At 45.9% G+C, this 22,447-nt stretch overlaps 1 protein-coding gene across 3 annotated transcripts in view; it reads right to left on the bottom strand.

Annotated features, from left to right (window-relative positions):
• Positions 1 to 22,447, bottom strand: part of LOC121581119 (cadherin-2B) — a 143,895-nt gene that overhangs the window by 39,362 nt on the left and 82,086 nt on the right. For all 3 annotated transcript variants that reach the window (XM_045224688.1, XM_045224689.1, XM_045224690.1), the window contains exons 5-6: positions 21,864 to 22,031; positions 4,172 to 4,353 (exon numbers count right to left, since the gene is read on the bottom strand). In XM_045224688.1, the coding sequence (XP_045080623.1) occupies positions 4,172 to 4,353; positions 21,864 to 22,031 (350 nt within the window). The remainder of the gene's footprint in view (positions 1 to 4,171; positions 4,354 to 21,863; positions 22,032 to 22,447) is intronic.

The raw sequence follows: 22,447 nt of genomic DNA on the forward strand, positions 1-22,447 counted from the left end.
CAGAGGAGGTGAGAGGAGAGGGAGGTGATAGCAGAGGGAGGTGAGAGGAGAGGGAGGTGATAGCAGAGGGAGGTGAGAGGAGAGAGAGGTGAGAGGAGAGGGAGGTGATAGCAGAGGGAGGTGAGGGGAGAGGGAGGTGATAGCAGAGGAGGTGAGAGGAGAGGGAGGTGATAGCAGAGGGAGGTGAGAGGAGAGGGAGGTAGCAGAGGAGGTGAGAGGGAGGTGATAGCAGAAGGAGGTGAGAGGAGAGGGAGGTGATAGCAGAGGAGGTGAGAGGGAGGTGATAGCAGAAGGAGGTGAGAGGAGAGGGAGGTGATAGCAGAGGGAGGTGAGAGGAGAGGGAGGTGAGAGGAGAGGAGAGGGGGTGAGAGGAGAGGGAGGTGATAGCAGAGGGAGGTGATAGTAGAGGGAGAAGAGAGGAGAGGGAGGTGAGAGGAGAGGGAGGTGAGAGGAGAGGGAGGGAGGTGAGAGGAGAGGGAGGTGATAGCAGAGGGAGGTGAGAGGAGAGGGCGGTGATAGCAGAGGGAGGTGAGAGGAGAGGGAGGTGAGAGGAGAGGAGGTGATAGCAGAGGGAGGTGAGAGGAGAGGGAGGTATAGCAGAGGGAGGTGAGAGGAGAGGGAGGTGATAGCAGAGGAGGTGAGAGGAGAGGGAGCTGATAGCAGAGGGAGGTGAGAGGAGAGGAGGTGATAGCAGAGGGAGGTGAGAGAGAGAGAGAGGTGAGAGGAGAGGGAGTTGATGGCAGAGGGAGGTGAGAGGAGAGGGAGGTGATAGCAGAGGGAGGTGAGAGGAGAGGGAGGAGATAGCAGAGGGAGGTGAGAGGAGAGGGAGGTGATAGTAGAGAGGAGGTGAGAGGAGAGAGAGGTGAGAGGAGAGGGAGGTGATAGCAGAGGGAGGTGAGAGGAGAGAGAGGTGAGAGGAGAGGGAGGTGATAGCAGAGGGAGGTGAGGGGAGAGGGAGTGTGATAGCAGAGGGAGATGAATGGAGAGGGAGGTGATAGCAGAGGGAGGTGAGAGGAGAGGGAGGTGATAGCAGAGGAGGTGAGAGAGAGGGAGGTGATAGCAGAGGGAGGTGAGAGGGCGGTGATAGCAGAAGGCGGTGAGAGGAGAGGGAGGTGATAGCAGAGGGAGGTGAGAGGAGAGGGAGGTGAGAGGAGAGGGAGGTGATAGCAGAGGGTGATAGCAGAGGGAGGTGATAGCAGAGGGAGGTGAGAGGAGAGGGCGGTGATAGCAGAGGGATGTGAGAGGAGAGGGAGTGAGAGGAGAGGGAGGTGATAGCAGAGGGAGGTGAGAGGAGAGGGAGGTGATAGCAGAGGAGGTGAGAGGAGAGGGAGGTGATAGCAGAGGGAGGTGAGAGGAGAGGGAGCTGATAGCAGAGGGAGGTGAGAGGAGAGGGAGGTTATAGCAGAGGGAGGTGGGAGGAGAGGGAGGTGATAGCAGAGGGAGATGAGAGGAGAGGGAGGTGATAGCAGAGGGAGGTGAGAGGAGAGGGAGCTGATAGCAGAGGGAGGTGAGAGGAGAGGGAGGTGATAGCAGAGGGAGGTGAGAGAGAGAGGGAGGTGATAGCAGAGGGAGGTGAGAGGAGAGGGAGGTATAGCAGAGGGAGGTGATAGCAGAGGGAGGTGAGGGGAGAGGGAGGTGATAGCAGAGGAGGTGAGAGGAGAGGGAGGATAGAGAGGGAGGTGAGAGAGAGAGAGGTGAGAGGAGAGGAGAGAGAGGTGAGAGGAGAGGGAGGTGAGAGGAGAGGAGAGGGAGGTGAGAGGAGAGGGAGGTGATAGCAGAGGGAGGTGATAGCAGAGGGAGGTGAGAGGAGAGGGAGGTGATAGCAGAGGGAGGTGAGAGGAGAGGGAGGTGATAGCAGAGGGAGGTGAGAGGAGAGAGAGGTGAGAGGAGAGGGAGGTGATAGCAGAGGGAGGTGAGGGGAGAGGGAGGTGATAGCAGAGGAGGTGAGAGGAGAGGGAGGTGATAGCAGAGGAGGTGAGAGGAGAGGGAGGTGATAGCAGAGGGAGGTGAGAGGGAGGTGATAGCAGAAGGAGGTGAGAGGAGAGGGAGGTGATAGCAGAGGGAGGTGAGAGGAGAGGGAGGTGAGAGGAGAGGAGAGGGAGGTGAGAGGAGAGGGAGGTGATAGCAGAGGGAGGTGATAGCAGAGGGAGAAGAGAGGAGAGGGAGGTGATAGCAGAGGGAGGTGAGAGGAGAGGGAGGTGATAGGAGAGGGAGGTGATAGCAGAGGGAGGTGAGAGGAGAGGGAGGTGATAGCAGAGGGAGGTGATAGCAGAGGGCGGTGAGAGGAGAGGGAGGTGAGAGGAAAGGGAGGTGATAGCAGAGGGAGGTGAGAGGAGAGGGAGGTGATAGCAGAGGGAGGTGAGAGGAGAGGGAGGTGATAGGAGAGGGAGGTGATAGCAGAGTTAGGTGATAGGAGAGGGAGGTGATAACAGAGGGAGATGAGAGGAGAGGGAGGTGATAGCAGAGGTAGGTGATAGGAGAGGGAGGTGATAGCAGAGGGAGGTGAGAGGAGAGGGAGGTGATAGCAGAGGGAGGTGAGAGGAGGTGTGTATTTGTTTACATTACATTTTCCCTCTCATTTCTCCAGTCACTGAGCACATGGTGAATTGATCACTTCTATCTCCCTATGCAGGATGCTGCTTAGGCATTCTCTCCATGTTGTTGCTCTCTCTAGCTCTCTCCCTGTCTCTCTAACTCCGTAGCTTTTTTCTCAAACAAACCTCTATTTTTCAGCCTGCTTGTCTTCCTTTGGATGTGTTTTTCTGCTTCATTGTGTCTCTCTTTCTCACTCTCTCTTCCATCGGTTTTTCTCTGGCTGCCTCGCTAATTTCACTCTCTTTTTCCTACCCGCTTCCCTCCACTCTCTCTTCCCACCCCTCCCTCCATCCCCCCCACCCAAGGGGCCAGGGTTCCGGTCTTGAAGCACGGTTTCGACTTGCTTCGGTACTACGGTTTAACTGACGCCCGGCCCAGAAATAAAATGTCCATAGACGGCCAAATAGAGAAGTCAGATTAGAAAATTCCAAATAAGACACTTTAGTCATGACCTTTGTCCACAAAACATCCATTGAATAATTCAAATAATTGTCGTTGAGGCCGATTTATTTTCTATCACCGAAGATTAATGTCTGCCATGTTTTTGGTTGACGTCGTCGCTGCTCGCGCTGCTCCCTGTGCGCAATGAGTGCTAGTGCGCATGTAAAGTTGGGTCATTTAAACCGGATGCAACCCGGATATAGATGGTCCATGGTGTATACAAACGTAAGTAGATTACATTGAAAACAATGGACGGACATCTTGGACGCAGTCTCCAGTTCTTTTATACCTCAGTGCCCCCACCCCTTTCCCTCACCTCTCTCTGTTTCCCCTTCCCTCTCCCCCTCTCACTGTCTCTTCCCCCTCCCTCCCACGCCTCTCTCTCTTATCAAAGTAACACATTCCAGGCCTGTAAATCCTTTACAACCCCACCCCCGGCCAAGGCTTTTTTAACACATCTCACAAACCCTGGGGGGACTGTCACAGTGACAAGCACACACACACACACACACACACACACACGCGCAGGCACTCACACGCACACACTCACTCAGCAACACACACACACTGGATGACCATCAGAGGCGCCTCAGAGTCTCTCATATCTCAGATCTAAGTGACAGGCTATATTAAAGAACAGGGTATATTTTTAACACTCACACACTGTGTATGCGCCTCTTTGAAAGGCTAATTTAGCTTCAAATAGCATAATTCAGGTGTGTCTCTGAGACAGACTAGAGGTGCTGCTATTGATGTCAGTCAACGTCTACATCACACGTGAGAGAGGCCCACTCACAGGTGAGTAATAACGCGTGAGACAGACACACATATGTAACACGCAACAAACACAGTGTCAGCTCTCATCCCCAACCACACGTCTTCATTAGTAGATAACCCAGAGTGACAGTCAGCTCTGGGGGGAATCATCTAGAATCAGACAGCATCAAGGCAAATGTGAGCTGATAGATATCCAGCATAGCAGGCTCACCTGTTCCCTCTCTCTCCTCCCTTCCTCCTCCTCATCATCTGTTCCATTATTCCACCCTGTTCTGCCCTCCCTCGTTCCCTCCAACCCTCTCGGGTGACACCAAACATGTTCCCTCACACTTACTCCCACATCTATCTTCCCTCTCACCTTGTTCAGGGTGATCACAGCCTCTTGGTTCGTTCCGCTGATGTTAAAGGTGTCCCCCGTCTCTCCCTCCAGGATGGTATATTCCAGCTTGGCATTGTCGCCCAGGTCAGTATCTGTTGCCGAGATACGGCCCACCTCCGCCCCCGGAACAGCCAGCTCAGACACGGAGAACGACCACATACCTGGAGAGAGAGAGGGGGAAGGGGGAGGTGGAAGAAGAGAAAAAGAGAGATTTAGATAAGGGATATGATGAAAAACAGGGAGGGGGATTGAGTGAGAAAAAGGGGGATAGAGAGAGGGAAGAGGCCATGGCAGGGGAGAGAGACATATCACAGGTTACACGACACTCCTTTTTTCTTGTCTATGTTGTTTGTGTTTGGTGAGGCGAGATAGAGAGGACTCATAAATGTCAATGTATGTGTTTGCCTCCTGCTGTTATTTCTTCTCTGCTAACAAGCTTGATTATTAAAGGTCCAACGCAGCAGTTTTTATCTCAATATCAAATCATTTCTGGGTAACAATTAAGTACCTTACTGTAATTGTTTTCAATGAAAATGGTCAAAAAGAAACAAAAATAGCTTCTTAGCAAAGATCAATTACTCAAGCAAGAATTTTGCTAGGAGTGTCTGGGAGTGGTCTGAGTGGGGAGGGGAAAACTGAAAACTAGCTGTTATTGACAGAGAGGTTTGGAACGCTGCTCTTATTGGTCTATTAACTAATTTACAGCCTGGTGATGTCACCAGGCAGGCCAAAACTCCCATCCCACCAAAACAGGCTGAAATTTCAGCCGGACTTTTCAAACAGCTCTTACACTAAAAATGCATAATCACAATTTTCACTATTTCATAGTATTATTCCAATTTCATAGTGTTGGAATATATATAAAACACAGGAAAATCAAGTTTTGGATTGCACTGGGCCTTTAATCAAGGACAAAGTCTATGCCACTCCGACATTTCTCATCCTAATATTTCTAATATTGATATATTCCTTAATTCCATTATTTTACTTTTAGGTTGTGTGTATTGTGTGTATTGTGAATTGTTAGATATACTGCACTGTTGGAGCTAGAAACACAAGCATTTCGCTACACCCGCAATAAAATCTGCTGAACATGTGTATGTGACAAATACACGTTGATTTGATTTGATTTGAGATCATAGGCCTGTGGTTCTTCTCCACTCAGTTATGTTGAAACATTCAGGGGACTTTACCTTTTAGTGCTCTTCACATTAAATCACCACATTAAAAGGCCCTTTTGCTGGAGCTGCAGTTTATATTACAGTGAAATACACTGCTCCCATGACTCACTCTTTCTGGGAGAGAGCACAGAGCAATACAGTAGCTAGCTAGTCAGTCCCAGGTCTGCATTGCTCACGCACAGTCCATTTCGTACACTTCACAGTCACTTGGCAAACTGGTGTATCCCACACACGGACCATCAACTCAAGTGACAAGATCCAGCGAGGTGGGGAGAAAGAAATATATATATTTTTGCCATACATGCACAAAACTGACGTGCCCATTCAGCAGAGCAGCTATCTACACGTTGCTTTTGCTCGGATAATCTGAACACTGGGGCTCAGACAGAATAACACTGTAAGAAGTGTTTTGTGACAGTAAAAATGATAACCAGCACTTCAGCCAGACAACATCGGGACTACATCAAATAAACAAGGAGTAAGATAGTCTATATCCACCCACATCAGAATAAGACAAAATGTTAGATAAGGATGTTATCCTTCACGACAAAACACAAGACAAATGTTAAATTGTAATGTATTAATCCAATCAATGAATTATGGTAGAAGATTATGTTAGCCATCACTTTTAACATTTGACAAACCAGAATTGTACCTTATATTTCTTCAAACATAAGGAGCCACCACAATAGACATCAATCAAGCGGCATCATGTCCACAGCTACACACTTCAAGTCCTTAAGCTAATTTCTACAGTACAACCTCCAAGTGCTGGGCCCTTGAAATTAAACTGCTCCTTGGTTATTCACCTGCTCTTTGATCCTCTGGCCCAACGACCACCTTCTCCTTCTTCTAGCAGCTATCTGCCTATAACAACTGATTTAGGTGTTATCACTGTCACTGACATTTTTGAGTAGAGTTTTTCACATGAACTCATGTTTTCCTCATCAGGGCATGTGGTCAGGAACAACTCCAGTCCCTAGGGGCCCTCGTGTGTGGGTGTGGTGTCCTGAGGGGTTGGCTGGGCACGATGTCAGCAAAAAAGACACATTTATGTTCTGTAGGCTATGAATAATAAATACATATTCTTTGTGTCCTAACAATGATTTAAAGAAAGAACAAACCGCGTATATTATAGGATATAAATGTACATTTCTGTCTCCTAAGGCAGTGAAACATGAAACTCAGCATGCTTACGCCCACAGAGACTCCAGGGCCTGGGCCTGCCTACTGAAGGGGAAACTGTGCCAATGAATCAACATTACATATCAGCTTATTTGCCATGACTACGAATCAACCATCTGGGACACTGGGCACCAGAAGGCAAAGACTCAGACCATCCCACAAAACAGTCATATTACTAATGACACCCAAAATTAGCTAAGTTCTATTCAAGTGAGCCAAAAAAACATATCAGCTAACCCACACAGATGCAGAGAAATTCTCTCTCTCTCTCATTAACATACACAACAAGCACTCACTTTAACAGTTGTCTATATGTCGATTTACTGCTTGAAGGCAATCATAGATCTCAGAGCTATGTTACACAAAAGCAGAGATGCATGCACATGCAGGCTCACACAGACACAGCTGTAGGAGTGAATGGGGGGGGGCGTGACGACGATGGTAAAGTAGTCATTATCAGCTTTCCTCTCACCATGTAGTCAAGCGGGCAACCGAAATCACTCATCATGTCCACTGGAGATCGATGGAGTAGGCGAGAGGGAGAGAGAGAGGGAGTGACAGCTCCAAATAATATGAGGACAGGATGCCAAGGCAACTATAATCACACATCACTTGAAACTGGACTCCTGGCTCTGGCCATTCAAGAGAGCTGTGGTGAAGCAGCATGATGGACACAGGCTCAATACTTTGTGGCTCTCGGATACAGTGCTCCACATCAGGCCTTGGTAATTGTGCTCAAAAGAGAGAATTGAAGTCCTCCGCTGTGCTCTGCATAAACCCCTCCACTGTGCTCTGCTCAAACCCACTTCAAAGAAAAACACCTTCAACTCGCCATCTTCCCCCTCACCTCACAGGAGATAACAGAAGAGCCTTTTTTATCAGACTACTACACTGCTTTTCAGTGTTCAACGGTTAAATTACGAACACCGTGATTGGTCAGGGTACCTGGGCAAAGCGTGGTGATTGGTTGAAACGGGCCACGTTGACGAGAGATTAGTGTGAAGGGGAAGTGAAGTGACAGCCAGTGGGAGTTAATTAGGGGTGGCTGTAGTTTAATACAGGTTTATCTCCGTAAATAAGACCTAAAGAGTGACATCACACTGAGACAAGAGGACAAGGAGCTGAGGATAGAGGGAGGAGGAGGAGGTATGGGAGTGAAAGAAGGATAAAGAGAGAAGAGGTGAACAGTCCTAGTAAAAGAGATACTGAAAGGGGGACATAGGTTGTGAATTCTGTGAAAGGAAAGATTAAGTAAAAGGAAAATGAAAAGAGAGATGAAAAGAGAGAAGAGGACAGGGATAGTGAGATGCAGACTCGCTACAGTAATAACTCTTGGAGAGGAGAGGGCCGAGAGATGGGGGGGGGGGGGAAGACAAGTAGGACCCGTCTTATTTGGGGAGGAGGCTTTCTGTTTCTCCTGAGTGGTGGGAATGCATTGAGTAAGGAGAGTCATTAAAAAAGTGTCGAGCTGGCTAAAGTGCACGCACTGGTTGAAAATAGCCGGAATAAAATCTGCATCCGTTTAGTAAGAGTCCATCACACAAGCACTTATAGTGGAGGAGGCTTAAGGGAAGAGAACAGCGAGGGAGAGAGAGAAGGAAGGAGAGTGGGAGAAATGTAGGCATAAATATTAGTAGCCTACTACAGAGAGATAGATAGGGAGAGAGAAAGAGTGAGAGAGATAGAGAGAGAAACAGCGAGAGAGAGGGAGGGAGAGAGGCTGGGCTATCTGACTGGCAGACTAACTGGACATCGCAGCACCACTCTAATACTGCAGGACCAGGCAACAAAGGGTTATTAACATAGTGTGCCTGCAGGATGAATGAGTCCTCCACTACATTACTGCCACACTTTGAGAGACAGGATATATATTACATACCGTATTTACCTCATAAATGGATGGGCCTCTACATTAATGCTGTAATGAGTAGGAGGAAGTGAACAATCCCGAGGGACACAGAGGACACTGACTGACTGATGTGTATTATTGAGAGAACGCTACAAATGGACTGAATCAGTATGACTAGTGGCTGACTGGCTATAGAAAGGGATGCAAATAGGGTAAAGAGAGGATGAGAGCAGGAGAGTGGAAGTGGAAATGCATGAGGGAGAGTCTTTGAAAGATGAGAGAGAGAGAGAGAGAGAGAGAGAGAGAGAGAGAGAGAGAGAGAGAGAGAGAGAGAGAGAGAGAGAGAGAGAGAGAGAGAGAGAGAGAGAGAGAGAGAGAGAGAGAGAGAGGGTGACACAGGGTGAGTGCAAATAAATACAAAGTTAGAGAGGAAGTTGGTATAGTGAGCAAGAGAGATGGAGGTAGTGAGCAAGAGAAAGAGATACAAATGGAGAGAAAGAGAGTCTGAGAGCAATGTTTCCAGCAGTGATGTTACTGTCTATTGAAGCAGAAAGCGCTGAACTTTAGATGAAATATTAATAAAGAGGAAAGAAATGGGGAGAAAAATAAAATGATAAAAAGGAGGATAATATTAATCACCTCTATTTTAATTAGGACTTATTCTGAAGGACAGGGAACTTAATTAGCAATAACAATTATTGGAATGCTATTACTTAATTGTTTTGTTATCGTCATTATCACTATTACTTTTCTAATTGCAACTGAGCAACGATGCCCAACTAAATTAGTCAAACTTAGTTAAAAATCAAACACCCGACTTCCCACAATTCATTGGTGCAGAGTAGCCGAATTCCAGGGTCAGGTTTAATTAACACTGGGTTGCCGTGGTACCCTGAAGGGAGGCTGGAGGGGAAAGCTTACACGCTGAGTTCTACTCTCTAGAAGACAGGGAAACACATTTGTTTCCAACATAATATTTTGTGGGTTGCCTAAGACTAGAAAGAGAGAGCTGTGGGGAAATAGAGAGAAGGATATACAGAGAGAGAACATACACTGAGGGTATTTCTCAAAATGCATACTACCATGCACCGAGCATGTAAGTTGGAGCACGAGTCCAAATCAAAGTATGCAAAACGGAGCACGGGGGGCACTTCTCGAGAGTGCACTCTGTTTGTACAAAATTTGAAGCATGCATCGGTGCAAGCTTCAACAGAAAGTATGCAAAGAAATATGTAAAAAATGAAGCAACATTTCTTGAAATCAATGGCGGCCATTATTTGAGTTGAAGTGAGAGAAAATACACTCCGACATCGGAATGAAATGTTGCCTATTCACATCTCATATGTTGCCTGACAACAATATTTTATCTTGATATGTTAATAAATACATGCTATGTTCATTTTGGCATGTTTACCTGCCTACGTACCATAGATCGCAAGCCCATAATAAGTCAATAGGGCTAACTGGCTAGCTACTAGTACTGTTAACTAGCCAGATAGTTTTTGGTGTGTTTGGTCCTATATTTATATATACAGTGAGGGAAAATTATAAAAGTATTTGATCCCCTGCTGATTTTGTACGTTTGCCCACTGACAAAGAAATTATCAGTCTATAATTTTAATGGTAGGTTTATTTGAACAGTGAGAGACAGAATAACAACAACAGAAATCCAGAAAAACGCATGTCAAAAATGTTATAAATTGATTTGCATTTTAATGAGGGAAATAAGTATTTGACCCCCTCTCAATCAGAAAGATTTCTGGCTCCCAGGTGTCTTTTATACAGGTAACGAGCTGAGATTAGGAGCACACTCTTAAAGGGAGTGCTCCTAATCTCAGCGTGTTACCTGTATAAAAGACACATGTCCACAGAAGCAATCAATCAATCAGATTCCAAACTCTCCACCATGGCCAAGACCAAAGAGCTCTCCAAGGATGTCAGGGACAAGATTGTATACCTACACAAGGCTGGAATGGGCTACAAGACCATCGCCAAGCAGCTTGGTGAGAAGGTGACAAAAGTTGGTGCGATTATTCGCAAATGGAAGAAACATAAAAGAACTGTCAATCTCCCTCAGCCTGGGGCTCCATGCAAGTTCTCACCTCGTGGAGTTGCAATGATCATGAGAACGGTGAGGAATCAGCCCAGAACTACACAGGAGGATCTTGTCAATGATCTCAAGGCAGCTGGGACCATAGTCACCAAGAAAACAATTGGTAACACACTACGCTGTGAAGGACTGAAATCCTGCAGCGCCCGCAAGGTCCCCCTGCTCAAGAAAGCACATATACATGCCCGTCTGAAGTTTGCCAATGAACATCTGAATGATTCAGAGGATAACTGGGGGAAAGTGTTGTGGTCAGATGAGACCAAAATGGAGCTCTTTGGCATCAACTCAACTCGCCGTGTTTGGAGGAGGAGGAATGCTGCCTATGACCCCAAGAACACCATCCCCACCGCCAAACATGGAGGTAGAAACATTATGCTTTGGGGGTGTTTCTCTGCTAAGGGGACAGGACAACTTCACCGCATCAAAGGGACAATGGACGGGGCCATGTACCATCAAATCTTGGGTGAGAACCTCCTTCCCTCAGCCAGGGCATTGAAAATGGGTCGTGGATGGGTATTCCTGCTTGAAAATGACCCAAAACACATGGCCAAGGCAACAAAGGAGTGGCTCAAGAAGAAGCACATTAAGGTCCTGGAGTGGCCTAGCCAGTCTCCAGACCTTAATCCCATAGAAAATCTGTGGAGGGAGCTGAAGGTTCGAGTTGCCAAACGTCAGCCTCAAAACCTTAATGACTTGGAGAAGATCTGCAAAGAGGAGTGGGACAAAATCCCTCCTGAGATGTGTGCAAACCTGGTGGCCAACTACAAGAAACGTCTGACCTCTGTGATTGCCAACAAGGGTTTTGCCACCAAGTACTAAGTCATGTTTTGCAGAGGGGTCAAATACTTATTTCCCTCATTAAAATGCAAATCAATGTATAACATTTTTGACATGCGTTTTTCTGGATTTTTATTTATTTATTCTGTCTCTCACTGTTTAAATAAACCTACCATTAAAATGATAGACTGATCATTTCTTTGTCAGTGGGCAAACGTACAAAATCAGCAGGGTGTCAAATACTTTTTTCCTTCACTGTATATATATATTTTAATCCCAATCCCCATCCCAGCAGGAGGCCTTTTGCCTTTTGGTAGGCCATCATTGTAAATAAGAATTTGTTCTTAACTGACTTGCCTAGTTAAATAAAGGTTAAATAAATAAATAAATAAAATATAGCCACGAAGAATTGATAGCTAGCTACCCACGAAGAATTGACATTATCTTGCAAAACACTAGTTTTAGGTCGTTTTTGCCTGTTTAACTAGCTGTCTAGCTAGATTATTACAATTCACATATCTAGCTGATAATTATGAAGTAAAACGTTTGCTTTGTGTATATCTTGTTTCGTCTCTTGTTGCCATTGTCCTGGCTGGAATGAGGTTCAGTGAATGGGGAGGTGAATCGTGAGGTAATACAGTAATACATCAAATGTATTGTTTTATGCATTCTCCACACTCTCGTCCTCACAAGAACGTACTCAAGAGAACGTGGTCGGAGAATGCAGTCGGAGCATGAGAGTGTGGAGCACGGTAGTATGCATATTGAGAAACACCCTGAGTGTACAAAACATTAACAGACTGACCAGGTGAATCCAGGTGAAAGCTATGATCCCTTATTGATGTCACTTGTTAAATCCACTTCAATCAGTGTAGATGAAGGGGAGGAGACAGGTTAAATAAGGATTTTTAAGCCTTGAGACAATTGAGACATGGATTGTGTATGTGTGCCATTCAGAGGGTGAATGGGCAAGACAAAAGATTGAAGTGCCTTTGAACGGGGTATGGTAGTAGGTGCCAGGCGCACCGGTTTTTTATCAAGAACTGCAACGCTGCTGGGTTTTTCACACAACAGTTTCCTGTGTGTATCAAGAATGGTCCACCACCCAAAGGATATCCAGACAAGCATTGGAGTCAACATGGGCCAGCATCCCTGTGGAACGCTTTCGCCACCTTGTAGAATCCATGCCCCAACGAATTGAGGCTGTTCTGAGGGCAAAAGGGGGGGGGGGTGCAACTCAATATTAGGAAGGTATTCTTCAGTGTAGTTGTGTTCAGTAGAGTGCAGACTAGATTATGAAGGGCAGAGAGAGGGCGATCTCATATTCTGATGAGCTCTATGAGTTCTTCAAGGCATTGGAGGAAGAGTCGAAGGTCAAATCCAGGGTCAAGTTACAAACGTTTTCTCCCATTTTTCTGCCAACTGAACATGACCCAGACCATCTCTCCTCTCTACTGGCTTCTTCTTGGCCTTCTTCTTGGCCTTAGCCTGTCCAGATCTATGTGCTTTAGTCAACTGATGAGGGTCAGAGTTGGCACATACAGATCTGGCATGGCTATAGTGTTCCAGGCCTCCTCTCCTCTCCTGAGCGACTGCGGAGCAACTGAGGTCAGCTCCCCTGCCCACATATCCAATCATAACAGTCTAATGGCTGTGTTTATTCACCATTAACTACTTCACATCATCACTCATCTTTAACCCACTGAAACAGCTTGACAGGAGCCCTGCAGACCGACCGCATTTAGAGCACAGCAGAACAGCCTTCATTTGCAGATTAATTTGCTAGCTTCATATTTGACTGTATAATTTACATTTACATTTTAGTCATTTAGCAGACGCTCTTATCCATCTACTGTATACACTTTGAAGTGGTGAGCATTTGTTTAACAACGCAAGCATTTGGGGGGGATGTTGATGTGGTATTCATGCACTGTGTATTATCAGCATAAATGTTGAATCAGGTGTTCCAGCCAGGCTCATACATAAGAGATGAGAGCGGACAGACTGAGGCGATTTCACCTCTACTGCCATTGTCGCTGACAGAATGTTTTCTTCCACATCACTGGCATATTTCCACGTCTTGCTATTTGAGCATCAGACCCCAGGGAAGTGTTCGGTTGGTCATAGACCCCAGGGAACGTGTTCAGTTGGACATGGCCAGGCAGCCACTCAAACCCCTGCTGAAACCCCTCAGAGGCAAGAGTGGCAAATGCAAAAGTTCCACCAACTACACACGTCCCCTTGGGGTGTTCCATTTTCGAGCTAGGCTCTATTTTAACCTTACCTCCTCCACCACCACCACCCACCCCTCTCTAACTCTACCCACTGCCAGTGACAGTGCCCACGTGAGCCAGCCAACAGCATCCCACACGAGCCGTGGATGGGCAAGCCCCCCCCGTGGCTCTTCTTGATGGATTTCATTTCACCACTAGTGACGAGACAACGATGATGGCCCAAGGTTGTTCCTCCTGAAAACTAGAACAAATGGCCGCTGCTGGCTTTAATGATGTTACAAACTCTCCCCTCTTCCTTGTCCGATTAATTAGTATTTTCAAGTCTCAGAATGTATTCGTGGGCTTCCATAGCCATAGTGGCATGTATGCCTATTCTACGTTGTGTTGTAGCGATTACTGTGTGAGATGAATATCTCCCTACAGGCTCTTTTGCTGCATGGGGTCTGTGGAGGAGAAAGCTCATCTAGGAGAGTGCTGTTAGTGTATTCCTGTAAGGGACTGGAGCTGGATTGCTGTTGCTCTAACAGAGCCAGCTAGCCAGTCAGTACTCCAGTCTGAGTGTTCACTGCCCAGGCCTATAATCACAACAAACAGCCTGTACCCAGTAGGCAGTGGCACTGCGACCCTAACGACCCCACGTCTCCCTCCCTCACAACCCCGTGGGCATAACCACGCAGGAAGGGTAGTGCAGGCAGGCATCACCCCAGAGGAGCATATCCAGGCAGCACCATGCCACACCACAAACTCTGGGGCAATGCCATCCCGTGCCTAATTGTGTGTTATGATACAATGGAGTGATTTCAGGGACGTTTTCATGGCCCACTGATAACTATAGCACCCAGAGGGCTTCTCTATCAGAGGGGAGCCCTGTGTGTATAATCTGTGTGTGTGTGTGTGTGTGTGTGTGTGTGTGTGTGTGTGTGTCATGCATGCTTATTTGCATTCTCTCAGCTGACCCAATCAGCTGTATCAGTCCATAAATCGTCCTCGCAGGACATACAGTACAGCAGGCAGCCACGTCTCCACGGTCACATGACAAGGCCCATCCACCATTCAAAGCCCCAGAGCCCTGCAGCCTAGCCCTGAACCAGAGATAGGACTAGCGACGTTTCAATGCACTGTTTCCACACGCAGAATGAGATGAAATGATTTCGGCTCACATGATTGCAGCTGTCCTTATGGCTGGGACGAGGCAGTTTATGGCTTAACTCTTATTCCCTCCCTCCTTCTCTCCTCTTCCCATCCTTCCCCCCATCCCTCCTTCACACTCAGTGAACTTGCACTCCGGACTCATTTTCATGCATTCAAACGAGCATCTCATGTCATTATCATGTTATGCACAGGGCAAACGGTGATAACTAAAGTCACAGGGTGGGAGGCGCCCACTGGAAAAACGCATAGAGAAGTGGAAAGTGGGTGGTCACATTGGAAAGATGCAGAGAGAGATGGTAAGCGGTTGGTCACATTGGGAAAATGCAGGGTAGAGATGGGAGTTGGGTGATGCAGAAGAATATGGGAAGAGGGTAGTCACATAGAAAAGGATTAGCCATCTAGCTGTAATGTCTCCTCAGATCATTACGGCTTCATAAACATACACTAATCAGCTTCTTCAGCTCAGATTACATTGTCAATGCTATACGACATGGCGTGCTCAAGCGTATGAAGAGGCAGTCGAATCACAAATGCCTTTTCAATGTCATATTGAGCAAAACATTAGATGCAATGTTGCATACAGCAAATAGTTGCTAATTGCTATTGTATAGCACTGACGGGATGGAAATGTTACAAATGTTTGCCACTACCACTCTCGTCGATAATGGAGTTGCTATATATGATGTTTACTGATGTGGATACATTTTGTCTGTGTTTACTGACCCTATGACTAAATGACAGTTCTCTGAACATGGTGTTTGAAATAGCAGCACTCAAAACTCAAGAGTGGCTCCCTATGCAGTGCTAGTGTTTACACAGGATCTCTGTGGTCAGACATTTTACAGGACTGTACGAACAAGCCACAAGCATTACTGAAACCATTCTGGAGCATTCTGTGGACCTCATCAAGCTAGGGTACTAAATGAAATGTATGGTGTGATGGGAGCATAACTATTGGTTAATAAATGCAGGTTTATGGTTTGACTGGAGTGTAGTGTGACATATTTTTAGGACAGTGGGGAGACATCCCGCATGGACACTTCTGTTTAACAATCAGAGAGAGTGATTGGCTCTCTGTGGTGCTCTAAAACAGGCACAGATGGGGAGTGTGAAAGGACAGTGTGAAGGGGGTGACTGGGGACAGTGGGAGTGTGTGGGAGAGAGATAAAGGGAGAGATAGAGGGGATTAATGGAGAGAGAGAGAGAGAGAGAGAGAGAGAGAGAGAGAGAGAGAGAGAGAGAGAGAGAGAGAGAGAGAGAGAGAGAGAGACAGGGAGAGGGAGAGGGAGAGGGAGAGATGCAGAAAGGGAAGAGATTGGGTAGAGGCAGTGAAAGGGAGAGTGAGAGGAAAAGAGAGAGATAGAAAGCAGGAGGTGGAGTTGGCCCCGAAGTAAGATGACAAAGCTTGTCAACTTTCGCTTTCCCCGTCTCCTCTCAGCTTGACAAACTGCCAAACATCAGTGTGTGTGTGTGTGTGTGTGTGATACACTGTGTTAAAGGAAAAAGCAGATTAAATACATGTAGATATTCTTCTTTAATGATTTACACAATAAAAGTATTCTAGCCAGTGAGTCATATTTTAGATAAAGGGTGTGTGCACATACATGTGACTGTGAAAGAGGGGAGAGCAAGGCTGAGCAAAACATGATGTTATAGCCTTTTTACTGAATGATGTCTTTTGTATTTTGTAATTGATGTGTATATACAGTGCATTCGGAAAGTATTCAGACCCCTTCACTTTTTCCACATTTTGTAATGTTACAGCCTTATTCTAAAAATGGATTAAATACATTTTTTTTCTAATCAATCTACACACAATACCCCATAATGACAAAGCAAAAACAGGTTTTTGAAAATTTTGCAAATCTATTAAAAAAAAAAACAGAAATACCTAATTAATTCAGACCCTTTGCTATGAGAATCGAAATTGAGCTCAGGGCATCCTGTTTCCATTGATCATCCTTGAGATGTTTCTAAAACTTGATTGGAGTCCACCTGTGAGAAATTCAATTGATTGGACATGATTTGGAAAGGCACACACCTGTCTATATAAGGTCCCACAGTTGACAGTGCATGTCAGAGCAAAAACCAAGCCATGAGGTTGAAGGAATTGTCCGTAGAGCTCCGACACAGGATTATGTCGAGGCAGAGATCTGGGGAAGGGTACCAAAAAATGTCTGCGGCATTGAATGTCTCCAAGAACACAGTGGCCTCCATCATTCTTAAATGGAAGAAGTTTGAAATCACCAAGACTCTTCCTAGAGCTGGCCGCCTAGCCAAACTGAGCAATCAGGGGAGAAGGGCCTAGGTCAGGGAGGTGACCAAAAACACGATGGTCACTCTGACAGAGCTCCAGAGTTCCTCTGTGGAGATGGGAGAACCTACCAGAAGGACAACCATCTCTGCAGCACTCCACCAATCAGGCCTTTATGGTAGAGTGGCCAGACGGAAGCCACTCCTCAGTAAAAGGCACAATACAGCCTGCTTGGAGTTTGCCAAAAGGCACCTAAAGGACTCTCAGACCATGATTGAACTCCTTGGCCTGAATGCCAAGCGTCATGTCTTGAGGAAACCTGGCACCATCCTTACAGTGAAGCATGGTGGTGGCAGCATCATGCTGTGGGGATGTTTTTCAGCGGCTGGGACTGGGAGACTAGTCAGGATCGAGGGAAAGATGAACGGAGCAAAGTACAGGGAGATCCTTAATGAAAACCTTCTCCAGAGCGCTCAGGACCTCAGACTGGTTCACCTTCCAACAGGACAAAGACCCTACGCACACAACCAGGAAAATGCAGGAGTGGCTTCAGGACAAGTCTCTGAATGTCCATGAGTGGCCCTGCCAGAGCTCGGACTAGTACCCTTGCTTTGTCATTATGGGGTATTGTGTGTAGATTGATGAGGGTATAAAAAAAATATATACATTGTAGAATAAGGCTGTAACGTAACAAAATGTGGAAAAAAAAAAATACTTTCCGAATGCACTGTATAAACACCACATGTAAAGTGTTGGTCCCATGTTTCATGAGCTGAAATAAAACATTCCAGATATTTTCCATACGCACAAAAAGCTTATTTCTCTCAACTTTTCCGCACAAATTTGTTTATATCTCTGTTAGTGAGCATTTCTCCTTTGCCAAGATAATCCATCCACGTGACAGGTGTGGCATATCAAGAAGCTGATTAAACAACATGATCATTACACAAGTGCACCTTGTGCTGGGGACAGTAAAAGGCCACTCTACAATGTGCAGTTTTGTCCCACAACACAATGCCACGGATGTCTCAAGTTTTGAGGGAGTGTGCAATTGGCTTGCTGACTGCAGGAATGTCCACCAGAGCTGTTGCCAGAGAATTTAATGTTAATTTCTCTACCAACATCGTTTTAGAGAATTTGGCACTACGTCCAACCGGCCTCACAACCCCAGACCACGTGTATGGCGTCATGTGGACGAGCAGTTTGATGATGTCAATGTTGTGAACAGAGTGCCTCATGGTGGCGGTGGGGTTATGGTATGGGCAGGCATAAGTTACAGACAACGAACACAATTGCATTTTATCGATGGCAGTTTGAATGCACAGAGATACCGTGACGAGATCCTGAGGTCCAGTGTCGTGCCATTCATCTGCCGCCATCACCTCATGTTTCAGCATGATAATGCATGGCCACATGTCGCAAGGACCTGTACACAATTCCTGGATGCTGAAAATGCCCCAGTTCTTCCATGGCCTGCATACTCACAAGACATGTCACCCATTGAGCATGTTTGGGATGCTCTGGATCGACATGTACGACAGCGTGTTCAGGTTCCCGCCAATATCCAGAAACTTCGCACAGCCATTGAAAAGGAGTGGGACAACATTCCACAGGCCACAATCAACAGCCTGATCAACGCTATACGAAGGAGATGTGTTGCGCTGCATGAAGCAAATGGTGGTCACACAAAATAATGAATGGTTTTCTGACTCCTTGCTTAAATAAAGGTTAAAACACACACACACACACACACAGTTAAGCTGTTATGCATTGCCAGTCTCACTCCCCTGCGACTTCATCACTTCACCCACTCACGCTTCTATGTTATTTCACCTCTTCTTTTTCTCTCACTCATTTCTTCAGAGGACAATGACGTGATTACCATCCTACCTCCCTCTGCTCCATTCTTTCGCTCCCTTTTTCATAGATTTCACAGTGTGATTATCTCTCTCCTTCTGGCGGTCTTTGTGTGTCCTGTTCCAATCTTTCTTTCACCTCCTCCCTCTTTCTGTTCTGCACATTGCCTCACTCCTTTTAATAACTCCAGTCAAACCATAATTCCCTCACTCTGGTCTTTATCTCTTTCTTTCTCTTGGGAAGCCTCTCTTTTTCTCATTCTCCCCTCTATGGGTCTATTCTCCTTATCGAGAATTAAGGAGAATTTCGAGATTCTCGAGAGCTATCGATTCTCGAGAGACATTACTGTAATGTAAACGTATGTATTTCTCACGTCTTGAACGCTACCTCCGGAGGTCGCGCAATATTTTTGAAACAGCTGGACAGCTGGACATTTTCATGATATTTGAAACTTGTTTTATTGAGTTTCCACCTGAAATTGCAGTAACAGCTTACAGTTACATTCTGAAATGATCACAGTAGCTTTAAGAAAGGAAAGGTCAACAACATTCCCCCCATTGTCACATGTTGATATTGGGGTGGTGCTGGAATTGATGAATATCAAATAGAAAAATGTTGAATGTTTGTCAATGACAATATTCTCTATTTCTCTGTCTTTCTGTACCCCCCTCTTTCTTATTCTCTCTCTTTCTCACTCTGTCTCTATTTCTCTTTCAACATCCCACCATCTCTCTAACTCTTCCCCAGTCTCATTTTCTCAGTAACTGGCACCCTATCGGGGAAATAAATGAGCAATATTTATAATGAAATCCCTTTCTGTATCGCTGTCTCTCATCTCGTTGTCACATAAAAAAGACACTGATCTTATCAGGTCTACCTATGTAGTCATCCGTCAGACAATCTACCTATCCATCCATCACCTTGGCAGCCAAGGATTTTAAAAGTGCATAAAACTCCAGAGTGGACACAGAGCACCTGAGTCCGCATGTGTAACACCCTAATAGCCAACTACCACTGAGCTATGAATCAATGTTCCACCCTGGCTAAGAAGAAACCCACATATGGCTCCTAGAACATTGTAGAGGTGTAAGTCACAAGGTGGATCTCCACATGTTGCTGGGTTCACAAGCTCTACAGGTAGTCAGGTTCCTGTGTTAAGACATACAGTTAAAGTCAGAAGTTTACATACACTTAGGTTGGAGTCATTAAAACTAGTTTTTCAACCACTCCACAAATGTCTTGTTAACAAACTATAGTTTTGGCAAGTCGGTTAGGACATCTACTTTGTGCATGACACAAGCAGTTTTTCCAACAATTGTTTACAGACAGATTATTTCACTTATAATTCACTGTATCACAATTCCAGTGGGTCAGAAGTTGACTGTGCCTTTAAACAGCTTGGAAAATTCCAGAAAATGATGTCATGGCTTTAGAAGCTTCTGATAGGCTAATTGACATAATGTGAGTCAATTGGAGGTGTACCTGCGGATGTATTTCAAGGCCTACCTTCAAACTCAGTGCCTCTTTGCTTGACATCATGGGAAAAACAAAATAAATCAGCCAAAGAAATTGTAGACCTCCACAAGTCTGGTTCATCCTTGGGAGAAATTTCCAAACGCCTGAAGGTACCACATTCATCTGAACAAACAATAGTATGCAAGTATAAACACCATGGGACCACGCAGCCGTCATACCGCTCAGGAAGGAGACGCATTCTGCACATGGGGACGAAGATTGTACTTTTTGGAGAAATGTCCTCTGGTCTGATGAAACAAAAATAGAACTGTTTGGCCATTATGTTTGGAGGAAAAAGGGGAATGCTTGCAAGCCGAAGAACACCATCCCAACCGTGAAGCACGGGGGTGGCAGCATCATGCTGTGGGGGTGCTTTGCTGCAGGAGGGACTGGTGCACTTCACAAAATAGATGGCATCATGAGGAAGGAAAATGATGTGGATATATTGAAGCAACATCTCAAGACATCAGTCAGGAAGTTAAAGCTTGTTCGCAAATGGGTCTTCCAAATGTACAATGACACCAAACATACTTCCAAAGTTGTGGCAAAATGGCTTAAGGACAACAAAGTCAAGGTATTGGAGTGGCCATCACAAATCCCTGACATCCTATAGAAAATGTATGGGCAGAACTGAAAAAGCGTGTGCGAGCAAGGAGGCCTACAAACCTGACTCAGTTACACCAGCTCTGTCAGGAGGAATGGGCCAAAATTCACCCAACTTATTGTGGGAAGCTTGTGGAAGGCTACCCGAAACGTTTGACCCAAGTTAAACAATTTAAAGGCAATGCTACCAAATACTAATTGAGTGTATGTAAACTTCTGACCCACTGGGAATGTGATGAAAGAAATAAAAGCTGAAATAAATAATTCTCTACTATTATTCTGACATTTCACATTCTTAAAATAAAGTGGTGACTTCAACTGTACCCTAACAGCTTTCAAAGCTGTCTTACGGTACAGTACTGCTTGGCTCCTTGAAGAACGTAATGAATGGTGGGATTGGAGGCAAAACCCAGGATGCTTTCAAAAGTCTTGTGATGTTAGAGAAGCATTTAGTGTTGCGACCCGCAAACCATCCCATTACAACTTGTTAGGGAATATAATAATATTCACAAACACCTGGTTCAATCCCTCTTATTTAATCCTCCCCCCACTGGTAAATGCCATGTGAAAGTCAGTAAGCAGCACTGAATTTGGAAGAAAGGGGCAGTTTTGTGAGTGTCTTTTAATCCCTGGTATGTAATTGAGCAGAGCGGCTTGGAGGCAGGCTTTGATAGTATTCTAACCCCCTCCTGTCACAGCAGGGGCACTAACAGCACTGGACAGGCTGGAGGAATAAGGCTGGTTAAATGGCAGCACTTCTCCCTGGGTTCCCCTTTTCTCTCCTCTCCCCTGGTGTGTACATGTGGTCTGTATAGAACCCTGCCCACGGCCACAATCTTACTGGGGTCATCAGAACTGCCCCCAGGTTGGAAAAATTGGCTTTCGATGTGTGAAGTATACCTGTTAAAGTGTGTGTGGAAGGGACAGGTGTGTGTGCGTGTGTTTGTCACTTACTCTGTGTGAAGCGAGGGGGGTTGTCGTTGACATCACTCAGCCTCACAGTGACAGTGGTGGTCCCTGAGAGACCTCCCAGATGGCCCCCCATGTCCTTGGCCTGCAGAACAACCAGGTACCGGTCCTGGGTTTCCCTGTCCATATCAGGCACCGCTGTACGCAGGATACCTGTGAAAAACACACACACCAAAGACAAAGAGAGTTCAAGATCAATCATTTCCACTATGCAGAATGACCTGATTATGCATCACATGATTGGTTGAACAGCGGCTGCCTCTAGCTGTGCACTGCTCACCAAACCCAGCCAAACCAGGAGCCCGGCAGCCAAGGTAGCTAAATCACCTTGAAATATGGATGCTCTTTTAAAGCTAGTGAAAATATGAGCCTTTGCTTAGGTACTGTAAACAGTATGTAGGGAATTAACAAGACACCAGCATAAATATCTGAGCTAATGTGATGTGGCTCTGGGGTATGTGTGTGTACAGAATGAGACCTTTTGAAATGACGGGAGAGAATAGAGTAGACTGGCTCTGCATGCAAACCCTACTAAGGGAGTGAACGTTATTTATAATAAGGGTTACATG

Source organism: Coregonus clupeaformis, chromosome 14 (assembly GCF_020615455.1).
Source record: "Coregonus clupeaformis isolate EN_2021a chromosome 14, ASM2061545v1, whole genome shotgun sequence".
Taxonomy (NCBI): domain Eukaryota; kingdom Metazoa; phylum Chordata; class Actinopteri; order Salmoniformes; family Salmonidae; genus Coregonus; species Coregonus clupeaformis.